Source organism: Garra rufa, chromosome 3 (genome assembly GCF_049309525.1).
Source record: "Garra rufa chromosome 3, GarRuf1.0, whole genome shotgun sequence".
In the NCBI taxonomy this organism is placed as follows: Eukaryota; Metazoa; Chordata; class Actinopteri; order Cypriniformes; family Cyprinidae; genus Garra; species Garra rufa.
The window spans coordinates 42,907,681-42,926,656 of NC_133363.1; the positions used below are offsets into that span (position 1 = coordinate 42,907,681).

Consider the following 18,976-nt stretch of genomic DNA (forward strand, 5'->3'; position numbering starts at 1 on the left):
CCAAAACACAGACGGGATCACGTCGTCCTCCATTCATAAAAACCGAATCTACTATAGCGCGAAATGCCACGTAAATTCGTCGTTTTTGGATTCATAAATCAAATATGGTCTGTCACTTAATTCAAATCGCGATATGGACTAGTGTCTGTGAAAACTGAAATGCAAAAAGACCGTTTTAATATGAATCCGGTATGTTCCGTTTGCCTAGCTGTATGTATGAAATTCATACTATGAATGGTGGAGACGCGCTTTTACTACACGCATACTGAAACACACGTGACGCTCCCGGTAATTTTTGGCATTTGCATCTCACATGAACAGATAAACTTCAATCTCCAAAACTGCTGTGAGTGTCACTTATACCGTTTCATTTGAGAAAACTCGCATCATGTCATACTGTATACACAGAAACTTCACGGCAACCTGTCAAAATAAAAGTACGGTGTAACATGTTTAGTCATTATTTGGGTAGCACACATATTCTGAATGCCTTCATCAGAATTCAAATTAGCCATTTTAATCTAGATTAATTCCAAGATTTAATCTAGATTAAAAAAATTAATCTATGCCCACCCCTAATATATATATATATATATATATATATAATATATACTTTGACATTATCATTATTATGTTATTGATTCGATTTTTTTTTTAAATAATGCATTAAACTGGTCAAAACTGACAGTTAATTAAAAAAATGTGTCCACAAAACCATTAAGCAGCACAATTTTTTTTAACAAAAATAAATAAATAAACAAATAAATCTAACCAATATATTAACTGTATAATACATGTATACATCCTTTCTACACTTTTCTGCGCTTTGTCTGTGAATGCGACTGGCTAACTGCACATCAGCACTTCTATATATGTTTAGTGAGCAGTAGATTTTAAATTGAGCTGAGTGAGAACATGCCTCTCTGACCCTTGTCCACCTCTTCCCGGGCACATTGCCAGAAGTTATCACACGCACACACATGCACAAAGGCAAAAGAATCACATATATCAGAGCAAGTGCTAAACCAGACAGCAGCTTTGGGCCAAAACCGCTTACTCCCACATTACCAACACCGTAAAAAAGGCCTGCCCACACCCTCTACATCTCACCACTAGTGCACAACATTCAACAGTTTCTATCCTTATGCGAAATCACCTGAAAACTAAATTTCATGATCTACATTATCAACATAGTTTGCAGGGGCAGAACAGAATAAAAAGTCATTTTCTAAAATCAGCTGAAAGTGAGTAATCTCACTGAGGCTATTCTTTCCATCTATGCTTCTATCCAATTCCCACAAGAGATCGATTTAATACATGCCCTACTGGTGCATAAATATCATCTCAGCATGCTCCTGCAAACAGTGTTTGTCCTTCAGCATAGAACTGTAACTATAAGGGATCTGAAAGGAGGGGCGGGGCAGCGTGTGTGTGCATCTGTCTGTGTGTGTGTGTGTGTGTGTGTGTGTGTGTGTGTGTGTGTGTGTGTGTGTGTGTAAGAGCAGGTTGCCTGGACAAGAGAGCGGCAGGAGACTGTTGTGGAGACGGAATCACCAACTGGGACCACACTCAGGAATTATGCACCTTCATAAGCACTCACAGTCCCTCCTTCACACTCAATCTGACTCTCTCTTTCTTCCCTACACTCCTAAACTGTGTCCCACCCGTCCTTAATATGTTTCATTTTAGACACTTTGAACTAGATGAACGGACTTACATCATGAGTGTTCATTTATGCCCAAAAGCTGTTTGGTATTTTCTTCATAGTTGTTTAAAGTTTAGTCACTATATGAACACATTTTTAAAATATGCACAATGTTTTCTAGTCCTAATGGTTTCATTGATCGGTTCAGGGGAGTGGACCAGCTATTGTTCTCCGGACAAAAAGGAGCTTGTCTTTTACAGCACCAGCATGGTGCTTGATTTCCAGCTTGAGGCTTGAATTTGGTGCTTGATTTAGCATGATAAGCTCTACAAATCAGCCAGAATTGTGTTTATATTCCATAATTAGAATCTCATCCTCTAATCATGATTTTACGTGTCAGTTGCTAAAAGAAGATTTATACCAGGATAGAATGCAACATTCCCTGTACAAACTGATTTATTAATCAGACTTCACTGGCTACTGACCAAGCAGGTCTGCTTATAATTGTAAACAAAACAAAATCTGAATAACAATGATATCTCTCAACTACCAATATAAGATGACATTTCCAAGAAAAGGAAGATTGTAGGTTAAAATTTCCATAAGGGGCGTATACAGAAAATTGTAAATCTTGTGTGACCCTGTTCACCACACAAAATCACCGTTTTTACTATTAACAATTTATAGCATCTTAATATTTATTGTTTAAAAGCTGTTTTAAATCATATTATCATTTTAACAAGTTTTATTTATTTAAAAATATGAAATACAGCTTAACAGTTTCACAATGTCAGCTACCCATAGATAGATAGATAGATAGATAGATAGATAGATAGATAGATAGATAGATAGATAGATAGATAGATAGATAATTTCTGAGGATTTATTTATCTATTTCACAATCCTACATATTTCACAACAACTTTTTTGAGGACTTTCCACGTTTTCGCCATAACATTTTAAGCTGTGGTGAAGTGAACAGGAGAAAAGGAGAAAGTGAACAGTCTCACCGAAGCTTTCAAATGAATGGAGTTGGATACAAAAAATAAACAAACAACCCGACGACCTATCAATTCGCGTAATTTCAATCTCCACAACGATTTTAATTGTTGAAAGACGGCTGAGGACGACGACTTTGGAAGAACAACTAGCTATCATATGTACGTGCCCGTAGCAGCAACGGGTTTGATGTTGCACTGAAAGGATGAAATCCTGCCGTATCCTTTACGAGCGCATCACTTCATTCCGCATCAACACGCTACAGTAAACACTCAGATAGAGGGAAAAAGATAACACGGAAAACCAGCCTACCTGCATAACCTTTGATGTTGTGATGTTCATATATAGAAGTCCTGTGTTTTCAGAGGTAGAGAGAGTGGGAACCGCACCGACACCGCATCCCGGAGACTGAGGAGAACAGAAGCCTGAAGAGCAGACGTAGAGAACAGCAGGGGGCGCTCCACTGCAGCGCTGGGCTAAATCACCACAAACCCCACCCGAGAGAGAGAAAGAGCGACTGTAGCTTTCATTGTGTGAGGAATTGATCTTAAAATGATGCTATCAATTTAATTTATTTAAAATCAAGTCTTCATTAGCAAGCTAACAAAGCTGAGCATGAAGCACACGCGGAGCTAAGCGTTATTCTTTAGCTTGTTTGCTAATAACTGTCCTTTCTAATATGTCATCAATCATTATTAGTAATTAGCATCCATAGAAATGTTTACAATTGACTATCCACCGACTTACACAAAGCTATTTTTCTGGCCTTGTTTTGAAAGATAATTTCGCTCAAATTAAGCATGACTGTGTCACGATCATATTCTCAATATATTACATAAGAGAGATTTACGCTGTTTCCGTGAAGCACATAATCTTTTCTTCCTGATTCTGTTGGATGTACATGGGAGTTATTACATGTTAGATCATACATGCAAATGAGAACACATTAGCTAATGCATTAATGTTGTCATAGGACAATAAATAATAAGCAGAAAATGAAATCAATAATACATTAGCTCAGAAAATATGAGATACTTAATTCCCTTGTGTTGAAGATTGTTCTGGGCCAGAAAACATGAGAAAATATGTTTCTCAAGGCTAAGGCAATAAACAGCTTCCAGCGCCCCAGATAAAACTGGACATGTGGTTTGAATACGTGCAATTAGGATGAGTTGCCTTTGGGATACTGAAAACAATTACTGTGCAGCTACTCTTGCCTGATGATTAATCCAGACAGATGTTTTCACATTATGGCTTCCACTACAAAAAGATGAGCAAATGCAAGCGTCTGCAGAATATCATTAGGAAGCATCATAATATTCCTTGCTCCATTGAAAATATCCTTTCCCCTAAAAGCCGTTAAACTGGCTTTAGATTTCTAGGTTTGATTCAGAGCAACATGTAATGTTGCTTTATTAGTTATTTTTCACTACTAAACGGGAAGTCATTCAAAAGGTGTTTTTTGACAGGCAGAGTGGAAACATGTTTCTTTTTAGACTGGCAAATAAATTGAAATGTCAAAAACAGCTTAAAATGGCAGAAAAGACCTTTTTATTCTAATGGTGCTGAAGCAGGGAAGTTAAAACAGGGCTGTTGAGACCACACAGTGAGAAAGCCCACAAACACCAGTTCCTAATCTCACCGCTCTAGTTATCTCTTTAAAAAATAAAAAATAAAAAAAGCATATTTAAGGCGTAGGAACAAACACAGCTTTCTATTTGGCGGAGGGCTGACTACAGCGGAGAGATGGGTATGAGCCAACTTGTCTCCCCAAATACATGGTTGTCAGCCAAAAAAAGAAAGCTTCAATCTGTCTGTTCCTTTGGGAGCCAGATGAGAGGATTTCTATTCACATTTATAAACATAGCAAAACTTATCTGAGATTTTATTATAGCATTTGAAACGTACATTTATTTTAGCTTCTACTGTTGTAATCATCATTAAAAAAACAACAGAAATACTTAGTGTACCCCACAGATACACAATCAGTGATAAGTGTTTGAACAGTAAGATTTTTATTTATTTTTTTTAAGTCCCTTCTGCTCACAAAGCCTGCATATATTTGATCCAAAGTACAGCAGGAACAGTAAAATTTAAAAATATTTCTACTATTTAAAATAACTGTTTTTTGTATTGTATTTGAATATATTTTAAAATGTAATTTATTCCTGTGATCAAAGCTACATTCGTATCATCATTACTCCAGTCTTCAGTGTCACATGATCCTTCAGAAATCATTCTAACATGCTGATTTGCTCTTCAAGAAACAAGCTTTTGTAACATTATACACTTATACCATTCAAAAGATTGGAATCATTATAATTATAAAAAATAAGACTTTAGCAAGGATGCTTTAAATTGATCAAGAGTGATGATAAAGACATTTATAATGTTACAAAAGATTTCAAATTCAGATAAATGCTGTTTTTCTGAACTTTCCATTTATCAATAAACATGAAATTCTACTCTGCTGTTTTCAACATAATAATAATAAAAAATGTTTTTTGAGCAGCAAATTAGAATGATTTCTGCAGGATCATGTGACTGGTGTAATGATGTCAAAAAAAAAATAGCTTTGAAATCACAGGAATAAATGACATTATAAAATATATTCAATTAGAGAACAGTTATTTTAAATAGTAAAAATATTTTAACATTGTACAGTTTTTGCTGTACTTTGGATCAAATAAATGCAGGCTTGGTGAGAAGAGACTACTTAAAAAAAAAACCATTAAAAATCTTACTGTTCAAAAACTTTAAAGGAAAGGAAGGAAGTGACATGAGGCCAAGTATGGTGACCCATACTAGGAATTTGTGCTCTGCATTTAACCCATCCAAGTGCACACACACCGTGAACACACACCCAGAGCAGTGGGCTGGTAGTGTATAAGTACAAAAAAAGAGTTAAACAAGCTTAAAAAAAAATTTGTACACATTTTGAATGTGTGAGTTTGTAAAGGCCCAAATAATTAAAACTTAATCATTTATTAAGTCACTAAAGAAAATCTTTACTTCAGAAAAAAGGCAAATAATATCAAGAAGAACATAGAAACACACCATATAGATTAAAAATGAATGGAACAAGTGGAATCATTAAATTTTTCTTGCAATGATCACAATATCCTAAGTGTCAAAAATGAACAGCCCAAACAAAATGTCAATGTTTACTAGATATCAATGGTATCTAGATATCAATATCTAGGCTTGTTCTATCTCCACAAGAACCCCGTCACAGTCTTTAGGGTGGAGGAACATCACAGGTTTGCCATGAGCTCCTATCCTTGGCTCTGGGGAGAGCAGTCTGATTTTCTTTTCCTTCAAATCAACTATTGCAGCATTGATATCATCCACCTGCAATTGAACAGGCAACACATAAATTATAGATACTGACACTAAACCAGTCTAAACAATGAAACAATTTCAATATTTAGTGTGAAGACGCTTGTAACAAGATAGATTTACAAGAAATGTAGCTTTAATTTTAGCTTTAAATTTTGATAAAGTTCAAAAGTTTGGAATCAGGCTGTGTTTATTTGATTAAAAATAGAGAAAAAAAATAATATTGTGTAATATTATTGGTTTTCTATTTTAATATATTTAAAAATAGAACTTATTTCTGTAATGCGAAGCTGAATTTTCAGCATCATTACCGCAGTCTTCAATGTCACATGATCCTTCAGAAATCATACTAATATGCTGATTTTTATCAATCTTGGAAACAGTTATGCTGCTTAATTTTATTTTTGAACCTGTGACTCTTTTTTTTAGGATTCTTTGATTACTAAAATGTTAAAAAGAATAGCATATATTTAATTTACAATAGAAATATTTTGTAACAATATACACTACTGTTCAAAATTTTGGGGTCAGTAACATTTTTCTTTCTTTGTTTGTTTGAAAGAAATTCATACTTTTATTCAGCAAGGATATGTTATATCTGTTTTGTTGACTTTTTATTCATCAAAGAATCCTGAAAAAAGAATCACAGCTCCAAAAAAAATTAAGCAGTCCAACAGTTTCCAACATTGACCCTGTGACACTGAAGACTGCAGTAATGGCTGATGAAAGAAAAAAAGAAAACTGTTATTTTAAATTGCAGTTATATTTTATAATATTACTTTTTTGTATTTGTGATCAAATAAATGGAACTTTGAGCAAAAGAGACAAATTGAAAAAACATAAAAATCTTAATGATCCCAAACTTTTGAATGACAGTGTATATGTAAAGGTTTCTTATTTTTATCAATTTACTTTTAAAAGCTAAGTTTCTTAATAAATAGTGACTTTTGTGCTTGTCTGTACATTTGTGACATTACAAGATAAGTATTTTTATTGTTAATCATAAACATACAGAATCAGAATCTGTTAAATTGTGTTTAGTTTATTATAATAAAAAACAAGTTTGAAAAAAAAAAACAGCACTGTCAAAATTACAGAAAAATACCAGATTTTATCCAATAAATAGGGGCTCTTTGAATATTATGTTGGACAATGGGGGTCCTTCAGTCTAAAAGGTTGAAAACTACTGATCTAGCCTAATCTAATCTTTACCTCGATACAGATATGATGCATCCCTCCAGCTTTGTTCTTCTGCAGGAATCCTGCAATAGGGCTTTTCTCTCCCAGAGGGTGCAGAAGCTCTAATTTAGTGTTTCCCAGTTCCACAAACACAGTGTACACCCCATGCTCAGGGAGAGGCACAGTGGCGCTTACTTGAGCCCCCAGCACATCACGGTACAGTGCTGTGGCTTTCTCTAGGTCTGGTACCGCGATAGCCACATGATTCAGTCTGCCTAACTTCCATAATGACTGAGGGACACCTTGACTGACGGGTACAGTCAGAGAGAATGCCCTCACTGAGGGTAAAGTGTGCCATGCACACCTCGAGAGACCTGTAACTACAAGAGAGATGAGATTGCAATGGGGATGCATTAAACATAGACAGAAAATTACGAAAATTAACCATGTTTTTACTGCAAATAGATCGTTGTAGTTAAACCAAGTTTTCAACAAACTAACCATGATTTTGCTGCACTAACCATAGTCCACCCATGATATTTGTAATAAAATTGTGGTTATACAAATGATAACTAATACGCCAAAAAACATGGTTACTGCAGTGTTACTATAAAAACATGGTTATTTTTCTTAAGGGGGCAGCTGTCAAAGAGTAGGATACATAACCTTACAACTAATAAATAAAACCAGCTCTAAATGTAAATGTAAGCTCAAACATTTAAAAGACATACAGACACTAAAACAATATCAAGCTAGTACTGTTTACCTGCAACCTTCAGCAAAGAAGAAGCCATCTTTGCGGTCATTGAAAACAAACAAAACTTTATTTAAACATAGCGAGCCACGTGTTCAGTTGCGTGTTCTAGTAATAGATATATAATTTACCCATATAAATATTTATTCATAATATTGCACAATTTAAAACAGCTTTGTGGCTGAGTAAAAACCAGTAAATCGCTACATTAAAGAAAATTACTCTTATATGGAACCTTCCATGTGGAACACAATACATTGCATTTTGTTTCCGGAGGTTGTATTTACTAAGCGTACGCTCTACGCAGAGACCCATGTGAGTGCAGAGATGGCGAACGGGGATGGCAGCACGTTGGAGAGCTGCTTACAGTTACTAAACAGCAAAACAGCACACCCGGAGCAGTTTCTCAGGTTAGATACATGTTATATTATCCAACTCCTTTGTTGAATGACTTGTTATTTTAAGATAGAACGTTTTCTAACGTTAAACGAGCCGAAACGCGTATCGGGCCACACATGTGCCAAAATCTTACGTTGTGATTGCGATTTTAATTTGTGTGACATGCACCTTTCTCCAACATTTCTCTGTTTATGTTATTTTCTAAGGAAGTTTTATTTTTAAACTCTAATGAAATATAATTAATGATCAATATATGCTAATAGAAATATAACATGTGACCCTGGACCACCACGCCAGTCAAAATCTGAAAAAATAAGCTTTCCATTGATGTATAGTAGTTTGGCATAGGGCAACATTTGGCTGAGATACAACTATTTGAAAATCTGGAATCTGAGGGTGCAAAAAAATCTAAATATTAAGAAAATCACCTTTAAAGTTTTCCAAATGAAGTTCTTAGTAACGCTCAAAAAATTAAGTTTTGATATATTTACGGTAGGAAATTTGCTAAATATCTTCATGGAACATGGTCTTTACTTTTTGAAGAAAAATCGTTAATTTTGACCCATACAATGTATTTTTGGCTATTGCTACAATTATACTTGTGCTACTTATATTACAGATGAGTGTGGTTAAAAATATTGTGATGTTTCTCTTTTGTGTCCTCGATCTTTTTTCAGTGTCCAGGATGCTCTGGCAACAGACTTCAAATCTCTTACCAAGACTCTTTATGATCTGCATAAAGCCCATGAGCCTGCAAACTGCAATGGAAGCCCACTGGAGCAGCTGGTCGTCGAGAACTTTGATGAGGAGCAAATCTGGCAGGAGCTGGAGCTTCAGAACACTCCATTACTGACACACTTTGAGAAGGAAGTGGAGCAAGCTGTCACAGATGACACTATAGTATTACTTGAAGATGAAGAAGAAGAAGAGAAGGAGGAGGAAAATGTTGATAATGGGAAAATTGCTAACAATGTGGAAGATGAGAGTGCAGAGGAAGAAGATGATGATGATGAGGACGACAAAGAGGAGGAAGTTAAGCAGAGGTTGAAACCATCTGCAAGCAATGAGGATGATGATTTCTCTGGTGAAGACTCGGATTTGGACTTTGATGTAGATAAATTTGAGAAAAAAACCAAACAGAAACAGTCAGCTGCCAAATTTTCAAATGCAAAATCTAATTGGACGCCATCAGAAGTGGATGATGAGTTTTTTAAGCTGTCAGAAATGGAAGCTTTTTTGGATAACATGGATAGAAGAGAAGGACAGGAGAGCGTAGAGGACATAGACTACTTTCAGAATTTGCCATCTGATGATGATGAAGAACTAAACTTCGATAAACCCACAGCGCTGAAAAAACAGAAAAAGGTAATGGTGTAACAGACTTTTCCCGAGTCTTGATTTGTTTATTTATTTAAATATTTTGATTTGTTGCATCACCTGCATCACCTTTATGGACCCCCTGGGTGTAAAACTAAATGTGACACTGGATGACAAAACCAGTCATAAGTAGGGCTGTGTAATAAATCGCATGCGATTGTCATGCGTATCTCATCCGTAAAGCCGGTTCTGTGATTAGTAGTAAATCTCCATCACCTGCATTCAGATGGCGCGGTAATTAAAACACTGAGCCGCCGATCACTAAAAAGGTACGCAATATCGCGTTCAAAATCGAACGCGATTTACTACTAATCACAGAATCGGCTTTACTGATGAGATGCGCATGACAATCGCATGCGATTTATTGCACAGCCCTAAAAAGTGTTCATTTTTTGAAACTGAGATTTATACATCATTTGTTAGGATAGGACAATATTTGGCTTTTTGAAAATCTTGAATCTGGGGGTGAAAAAAAAAACGAAATATTGAGAAAATCGCTTTTAAAGTTGTCCAAATGCATATCACTAATCAAAAATTGTGTTTTGATATATTTACAGTAGAAAAATTTACAAAATATCTTAGAACATGATCTTTACTTAATATTAGGGGTGGGTATCGTTTGAATTTTATCGATTTCGATTCCGATTCCACTTATCGATTCCGATTCTTTTCGATTCCCAGTTTCGATTCCGATTTAGTAAAAAAAAAAAAAAAACCAACAAACACAAAAGTCAAACATTAATATATTAAACATGTTTATTTTCAGTGCTAGCTTGCAACATATTATTTTATTACAGGGGTTCTCAACTTTTTTATATCAGGTCCCCCTTCTTCTCGGGTCAGTTTTGCAAGGCCCCCCTATGCCTGACATTTCCTCTAAAGGTGTTTATTTTTTAACCTTTTTTATTAACCTAAACATTAGTTTTGCCTTTTTATTTTTCTCCTGCATGTTATAAAAAAAAAATCAAACAAACTTTAAATTAAAGCTATACTTTTGAATTTAAAAGAAAATCCTCTGCTCTAACTTTTTAACATGAATACACACATACAGATTTAAAGCACCTAAATTATTTAATTCAGACATTCTTCACAACTTCAGAGTACTCTTTCTTAAGTGACTGAATATCTACTGTTTGTATTTATTATAAAATAAACATATAAATGAAAAATACAGTAAATACATTGTAAATCTGTTTATGCTGGTGCTCATATGTGCTTAAACACCACTGACCCTTACCAGATCCACCTCTATGGGTAAGCATTCATTATAAAAAAACTCACAGGACATTCATTTTGAAAACTATGCAAATATTTTGAAATTTCACGCAAAAATACTATGGATCAGAGCACCGAAAGCATGAATAGTTTGTGAATCAACAGCGGACTTATGCGTGCCTAATGTACGACTCCGATATACAAGAATGAATACATTAGGCACGCGCGAGTTCGTTACTATTACTCTGGTCATCTTTGCCTTTACATTACCGGGAGGGTTTGTTTCATGCAGCCAAGAGATAAAGTAGATACCTGTCTTCCCGCGGGGGTATAAGTGACTTTTATGTGGGCTTTTGCGGGACGAAATAACATATATTCCTTCTGGAGTGGGCGGGCGCAGGACTAAAATCCGTCCCTTGCAGATCTCTAAGATGAAGTTTGCGTGCAGCGGTAGATTTGTCTTCGGTTTTTACAAAGCGTAGACACACTTTTAAACGCTTACCGTGATCCATCTTTTCGACTGATGTTTACATTACCACGTAAAGTCCTGGCAGATTGCACGCGCGGAAGGTCCTGGCAGATCACTAGATGGAAAAAATGCAACCAGGAATCGAAACGAGGAATCGAAATTTTAATATTATAACAAGTATCCGATTCTTTATCTTAAGTATCCGATTCCAGAATCGGAATCGATTTTCGATTCCCAACCCTACTTAGTATCCTAATGATTTTTAGCATAAAAGAATAAAACGATCATTTTGACCATACAGTGTATTTTTGGCTATTTAAACAAATATACCCATGCTACTTGAGACTGGTTTTGTGGTCCAGGGTCACGTATACAGATGCATGTAACATGATATATATTAATATTTGATCCTTTTTTATAAACATGAATTCAAACTGACATCTCATGAAACTCATTGTCTTTTGTTTCACAAAAGAAAAGCTCCAGAAATCTGAAATACAAAGATTTCTTTGCTCCAGTGGATCATGTGCCTAAGCAGACTGATCCAGATGAAGAGATGGAACCAGACTCTAATGATGATTATGAGGGAGAAGATGATGATGATGATAATAAAGAGCCGGAGGATGAAGAGGATATGAATGAGGAGGACTTTGATATGGAGGAGTAAGCCATAAAGATACCTGTGATTTCTTTCAGAAACAGCATTTTCTTTCAGAGATCTAATGCATTTCGCCTCTTAATTTAGGGATGACATGAGTGATAGAGGAAGAAATGATTCACGTAAGGTGACCTTCAGTCTTCCTGATGACAGCGAGGGGGAGGATGTGGAAGATATTTTAGGTGGAAAAGCCAAAATTGTGTCTAAACCTGAATCCAAGTCTTCCTTTGAAATGAGACAGGAAAAGGTTAGTCTTTTAACTTATTTGAAAACTTTAAAGGAACACTCCACTTTTTTTGGAAATAGGCTCATTCTCCAACTCCCTCCGAGTTAATAAGTTGAATTTTATCATTTTGAAATCCATTCAGCCGTTCTCCTGTTCTGGCGATATCACTTTTAGCATAGCTTAGCATAGATCATTGCATCCTATTAGACCAATAGCATCGCGTTCAAAAATGACCAACGAGTTTCGGTATTTGTCCTATTTAAAACTTGACTCTTCTGCAGTTATATCATGTACTAAGACCGCCGGAAAATGTAAAGATGTGATTTTCTAGGCTGATAAGATTAGGAACTACATTTCCATTCCGGTGTAATAGTCAAGGAAGTTTGCTGCTGTAATATGGACGCAGCAGGCGCAGTAACATCACGCACGCCTGAAATTAGTTCCCAGCTAGGTAACTTCCAACGAGGAATGCTCCCTGTGCATGCAGTTGGTCACGTTGTGCTGCGATGTGCTGCGTGATATTACTGCGCCTGCTTCGGCCATGTTACGGCAGCAAACTTCCTTGACTATTACGCCGGAATGGGAGTGTAGTTCCTAATCTTATCGGCCTAGAAAATTGCACCTTTACATTTACCGCCGGTCTTAGTACACGATATAACTGCAGAAGTTTTAAACAGGACAAATAAGGAAACTCTTTGGTCATTTTTGAATGCGATGCTATTGATCTAATAGGATTCAATGATCTATGCTAAGCTAAGCTATGCTAAGAGTATTTTGGCAGAACAGGAGAACGGCTGAATGGATTTCAAAATGGTAAAGATCAACTTATTAACTCAGGGGGAGTTGGAGAATGAGCCTATTTCCAAAAAAAGTGGAGTGTTCCTTTAACTGAAAAAAGTATTTAATCGAAATGGGCATGTTTTGTTAATTTGTATTAAAGTTTTAGTTCAATTTTAGTTTTGTATTTGTGTTCAATTAGTTATTTTAGTTGTCTAGGCAAAATGTATAATTTTTATTTAGCTTTTCACATAATATTTATTTCATTTCAGCTTTATTTCAGTTAACAATTTTTGTTTTTTTAAAAGGGATAGTTCAGAAATGAAAATTCTGTCATTTAATTACTTATCCTCATGTTGTTCCAAACCCATAAGATCTTTATCTTCAGAACACAAATTAAACTATTTTTTGATGAAAACCAAGAGCACTCTGACCTTCCATCTAGACAATGAGAGTCCTACCATTATCAAGGAACAGAAACGTGGTAAAGATGTCATTAAATTAGTCCGTGTGACAGCAGAAGTTCAAAAGCAATTTTATAAAGCTACGAGAACACTGTGTGGTACTCTTGAAAAAGGCCTTTTCTTTGCGCACAAAAAGTGTTCTCATGGCTTTATAAAATTAAAGTTGAACCACTGCTGTCACATGGACTATTTTAACAACGCCCTTATTACGTTTCTGTGCCTTGACCGTGGTAGGACCTATGCTGTCTATAGAGAGTCAGAGAGCTCTTAAATTTAATCAAATTTCTTATTTTGTGTTGCGAAGATGAGCGAAAGTCTTACAGATTTGGAACAACATGAGGGTGAGTAATTATTGACAGAATTTTCATTTTGGGTGAACTATCCCTTTAAGTTTCAGTTTTAGTTGACAGTCATAACCCTAACTTGATATGAATTTAAACAGATGTCAAAAAAGATTGAAGAACTGGAGAACGCTGCATTGTCTGAGAAGCCATGGCAGCTGACAGGAGAGGTGACCGCTCAGGTTCGACCAGAGAACAGCATGCTGGAAGAGGATGTGTCGTTTGACCAGGCCTCTAGGATGGGTGAGAGTTTCAGGCTGATCTTCACAGCAAAAGGCTTAATGTTTGAAAAATCTTTATAGATTTGTTCATTACATTGTTTCTCTCCTCCAGCTCCAGCAATCACAGAGGAAACTACCTTACTGCTTGAGGATATTATCAAACAGAGAATCAAAGATGAGGTTTGTTTCAACTTCATGTTCTATGTATGTTCATGTTGTAATCTGACACCTATTTGTGCAAGTTGTCCCATTGAATTGAATTGTTTCATAAATATGACTTAGTGTACATGACTTGCTTGTTGTATTGTGGTTGTGTCTCAGGTGTGGGATGATGTGGTAAGGAAAGAGAAACCTAAAGAGGAGGCGTTTGAATATAAGAAGAGACTCACTCTGGACCACGAGAAGAGCAAACTGAGTCTGGCTGAAGTTTATGAGCAGGAGTATATCAAACAGACACAGGTGAGTCTTGTCCATTGCTCTGTCTCTCATTTCTCCTCATGTTCATTCTCATATATGGTTATAAAAACATTTTAGGTTATAATGTATGTAATGTATTTTTCCCAAAAAATTGTACGTATGCAAATTGTATAATATCATTATCATATTGCATTTTCAGCTAGTTTTGGAATATGTATCCTCCTCAAATTTGTCACTACTGAAATACAGTAATAATAATTTAATTAGAAGGGTCAAATTGACCTATTAAGATTTTGCTTACATCTAGATTGTACATGACTTTTGCTATTTTATTTATTATTTAGGGTTTGTTTTTTTCAGAGCTAAATCCATAATTAAATTTAAACACTATTTCAAGTGTAATTTATGAGATTTGTTGTATTTTGAATCGAAAAGTTGAGGCAAAAAATTGATCATACTGATTTCAAAGTTAAGGATTCATTAGTTTGAATATACACTGTAATTTAATGTTTTTTAAGACGTTTCTTATGCTCATCTCAAGGCTGCATTTATTTCATCAAAAATACAGAAAAACTGTAATGTGAAATATTCAATTTAAAACAACTGTTTTTTATTTGAATATATTAAATGTAATTTATTCCTGTGATACAAAGCTAAATTTTCAGCACAATTACTCTAGTCTTTAGTGTCACATGATCCTTCAGAAATCACTAATATTCTGATTTATTATCAATGTTGAAAACACTCATGCTGCTTAATATTGTTTTATTTTAATATTCTTTGATCAATAAAAGCTTAAAAAGAACATTTATTTAAAATAGAAAGGTCTTCTAACAATATACACTACTGTTCAAAAGTTTGGGATCAGTCAAATTTTATTCTTTCTTTTTTCTTTTTTTCTTTCGTAAATTAATACTTTTATTCACCAAGGATGTGTTAAATCAATAAAAAGTGATGGCATAGATTTACATTGTTAGATGATTTTTAACTTCTTATTCATCAAACAATCACAGGTTCCAAAAATATTTGGAATTTTAGAATGATTTCTGAAGGATCACATGACACTTAAGACTGGAGTAACAGCTGATGAAAATTCAGTTTGCAAATTATGTTTTAAAAAAATATATAAAAAAAACAGTGTTTTATATTGTAATAACATTTTGCAATGTTACTGTTTTTTTCTGTATTTTTGATCAAATAAATGCAGCCTTGATGAGCATAAGAGACTTCTTTAAAAAAAATTACTAGTCTTACTGATCCCAAACTTTTGAGCGGCAGTGTACATTGAACCAAAAACTATCATAACATCTTAGTTGATAATTCAGTATACTTTATTTTTTAAAGTCACATTACAGAATTTTAACTTGCATACTAAAACAATACTAAAATACAAATATATATATATTAGTGGTGGGCCGTTATCGGCGTTAACGTGCTGCATTAACGTGAGACTCATATTGGGTGATAAAAAAAATATCGCCGTTAATCTATTCTCAAAGTTGGGTTGGGAGCTGGGTCTAAACTACGCAAGATATGATGACTTTCACTTTGATATTTTAGCGCGGATGATGTATACCTAGTCGAATTGCACTGTAGGGGGCGAGAACGAGTCTTCAACTTCTGTGAAATTACCACATCAAATGAGACGTGCAAACATGAATGCAGTTATGAAGTCGCTTCAGGGCAGGTGCGTCGCTAGACCCTTTTTACTGGGGCACGTGCCCCAGTGAAAATCTGCTGTGCCCCAGTAAAATCTCAAGTTTGAGTTATAATTTACTTTGATAATCCCGAAATAAAGACATTAAACTATATGCAACAACTGAATTGACGCTTCTAAAAGTAACGCAGTTTAATGGAAGACTATGCACGCAGAAATCCATGCCATCCGTGCAGCCTTTTGCGCAGAAGTACTTGGTTGCTCAAGTTTGAATAGGTAATTATGTTGTAAATGCAATTGTCAAGCAGTTTGTGATGCATTTTGGAAACAGGAGATGAGCGCCTGGTCTAATGCGCCACCTGGCCCGTTCTCGAAGACTTACTTTTAGTCATTATTTGGGTAGCACACATATTCTGAATGCCTTCAGCAGAATTCAAATTAGCCATTTTAATCTAGATTAATCTAGATTAATTCCAAGATTTAATCTAGATTAATCTAGATTAAAAAAAATAATCTATGCCCACCCCTAATATATATATATATATATATATATTTGGGTTATTTTTTGAGGATTATGTGTTCCTTTTTGTCATTTTGGTAGTCAAGAATTTTATGGGATCATTACCACTACCAAAACAATTTTTAACATTCATTACTACAATCTTCAGTGTCACATGATTCCTCAGAAATCATTCTAATATGCTGATTTGATGTTTAATTGTATTATATTATATTATATTAAACGTGTTGTGTTTTTTGTGGGCTTCAGGAAAAGAAGGAAGAGGAAGAGAATCCAGCGCATGTAGAAATCCAGAAACTCATGGACACACTCTTCCTTAAACTGGATGCGCTATCAAACTTCCACTTCACACCAAAACCAGTAAGTAAAAATTTCCTTGTGGCTTGAGCCAGCTATAGTGCATTCCTGCATGTGTGATGTGAATTTCAAGCTCTGTATTTATAAAATGTTAAACTAAACAGCTGATATCTATAAACACCAATTTTTATTGGCCTAAATGTGTAAAATGGATTCCTTGTTCATCTCTTTGTAAAACAAGTTCAGATGAGTAAAGCTTAATGTGTTTTTTTTTCTCTGTTATAGCATATTCCTGAGGTGAAAGTGGTTTCCAACCTGCCTTCTATAACTATGGAGGAAGTGGCTCCAGTCAATGCCAGTGACGCCACTCTGCTGGCTCCAGAGGAGATTAAGGTTTGTGTGGCCAGCTCGCATCACTTCAATTTTATCAGAAACCCTCACTTTTAAGTGTGTAGGAAAGAGTTTGCTTTGTGGTATGAGTGAAACAGAGAGACATGAGATGTCACTGCGTTTTATTTCCTTATCTCAGGAGAAGAATAAGGCGGGAGACATACTCGGAGACACAGAGAAAACCACTACAGATAAGAAACGAGCGAGACGGAAGAAGAAGATTCTCAAGCGTTTGAAGATTCGAGAGCGGGAGAAGAGACAGAAGCTCAAAGAAGCGAAAGGAGGAGACATAAAGAAAAAGAAGAGTAGAACTGAGGTTGAACAAACCCTCAAGAAACTTACTAAAGGAGGAAAAGCCAAACTACTCACGGTCAGTAACTAAATCAAATGCAGTTTTAATGAATCCAGTTATATTTTTATGGTTTTGTTTATGTGTATAACTTTTTTTTTCTTTCTCCCTCCTGTATGTTCTGACAGAATGATGGCATGGATAAGGCTCTGCGTTCATCTCAAGCTTTCTTCACCCAATTGCAAGACCAAGTCAAGAGTCAAATCAAGGGCTCAAAGGACAAGCCGACAAAGAAGAAGAAACAAAAAGAGATTTCTGTACACAAGCTTAAGTTGTAATGTTGACTTGTTTTAAAAGCAATATGTACAGTTACTAGCTTTATGAAAAATCTAATTGTTGTATCCTGTCATTTTTATTCAAATACAGCTTTCCTTTTCCTGTATATTTGTGTCTTGAAGTTTTTTCTGTATATTTTTGGACTATATTAAACATACTCTCACTATTAACTCTTAAAATAACAAAAGTAGTGTTTAATCTTTCAATAAATTGCTTGTAAAAAGACATAAAGCTCTTTACAGACTAGCTTAAAGACCACAGGAGTTATATATGATTAAATCAGTCCTTTATTAAAATCATCAGCATACCATGGAAGCCTGTTTCTGCCACTAAATTAAAAAAAATTCTCACAATTCTGACTTTTTTCTCAGAGCTGCATGATACAAACTCGCAATTCTGACTTATTGTGGTATAAGCTCGCAATTGCAAGAAACAAAGTCAGAATTGGCAGATAAAATGGAAGTTTATGTATCTGGCAATTCAGACTTTATTTCTCAGAATTGTGGGATATAAACACGCATATGCAAATTATGAAGTCCAGACTGATATGTTCCCATAATTGCGAGTTTATCTGACTCCCAAATTATTCTCAAATATCTCAAAAACAGAATTGCGAGATATAAACTTGCAATTCTGAGAAAAAAGGCAGAATTTTAAGTTTATATTTCAGTTCTGACATAACTTAAAAATTAGGAGTTTATCATGCAATTCCGACTTTATAACATGCGATTCTCAGAATTGAGATATAAACTCGCAATTACTTTTTCGTCAGAGATCGTGATATAGTGCAATTGCGAGCTATAAAGTCCAATTTTGAGGGGAAAACAGACTGTGAAACACACAGCTGTGAGTTATAAAGTCCAATTTTGAGGGGAAATTGCAAATTTATATCTGACTCTCAATTGCCTTTTATAAAGTCAGAATTCTGAGATATAAACTCACAATTCTGACTTTTTTCCTCAGAGTTGTGTAATATAAACTAAACTTGCAATTGTGAGAAATAAGTC

General features: G+C 35.1%; 3 protein-coding genes across 7 annotated transcripts in view; 1 reads left to right on the forward strand and 2 right to left on the reverse strand.

Annotated features, from left to right (window-relative positions):
- The window catches only part of apba2b (amyloid beta (A4) precursor protein-binding, family A, member 2b), a 113,829-nt gene extending 110,754 nt beyond the window's left edge, over positions 1-3,075 (reverse strand). For 3 of the 5 annotated variants that reach the window (XM_073836194.1, XM_073836193.1, XM_073836192.1), the window contains exon 1: positions 2,957-3,073. The gene's annotated coding sequence lies outside the window, so the exon portion shown is untranslated. Of the gene's footprint in view, positions 1-2,956 lie in introns of all 5 variants that reach the window. The other 2 variants (XM_073836195.1, XM_073836191.1) reach the window with 2 other exon arrangements.
- Positions 3,076-5,610: 2,535 nt separating this feature from the next.
- On the reverse strand, positions 5,611-8,070 carry mcee (methylmalonyl CoA epimerase). The gene is made up of 3 exons (XM_073837106.1): positions 7,929-8,070; positions 7,196-7,542; positions 5,611-5,995 (listed from the first exon to the last, which is right to left on the reverse strand). The coding sequence occupies exons 1-3, from the start codon at positions 7,966-7,968 to the stop codon at positions 5,843-5,845; spliced, it is 540 nt and encodes a 179-aa protein (XP_073693207.1). The 5' UTR covers positions 7,969-8,070; the 3' UTR covers positions 5,611-5,842.
- Positions 8,071-8,225: 155 nt separating this feature from the next.
- mphosph10 (M-phase phosphoprotein 10 (U3 small nucleolar ribonucleoprotein)) lies at positions 8,226-18,075 on the forward strand. Its single transcript, XM_073837107.1, has 11 exons — positions 8,226-8,326; positions 8,993-9,680; positions 11,852-12,039; positions 12,122-12,281; positions 13,944-14,085; positions 14,176-14,243; positions 14,385-14,522; positions 16,907-17,017; positions 17,240-17,347; positions 17,484-17,714; positions 17,822-18,075. The coding sequence occupies exons 1-11, from the start codon at positions 8,244-8,246 to the stop codon at positions 17,969-17,971; spliced, it is 2,067 nt and encodes a 688-aa protein (XP_073693208.1). The 5' UTR covers positions 8,226-8,243; the 3' UTR covers positions 17,972-18,075.
- Positions 18,076-18,976: the final 901 nt, after the last annotated feature.

Coding starts and splice junctions, on each gene's coding strand:
- mcee (XM_073837106.1), bottom strand. CDS start 7,968: ATGACCGCAAAGATGGCTTCTTCTTTGCTGAAGGTTGCAG. Junction 7,543..7,928: donor TTCTTTGCTGAAGGTTGCAG/GTAAACAGTACT, acceptor TCTCTCTTGTAG/TTACAGGTCTCTCGAGGTGT. Junction 5,996..7,195: donor TGCATCATATCTGTATCGAG/GTAAAGATTAGA, acceptor GTTCAATTGCAG/GTGGATGATATCAATGCTGC.
- mphosph10 (XM_073837107.1), top strand. CDS start 8,244: ATGGCGAACGGGGATGGCAGCACGTTGGAGAGCTGCTTACAGTTACTA. Junction 8,327..8,992: donor CACCCGGAGCAGTTTCTCAG/GTTAGATACATG, acceptor ATCTTTTTTCAG/TGTCCAGGATGCTCTGGCAA. Junction 17,018..17,239: donor TCCACTTCACACCAAAACCA/GTAAGTAAAAAT, acceptor TCTCTGTTATAG/CATATTCCTGAGGTGAAAGT.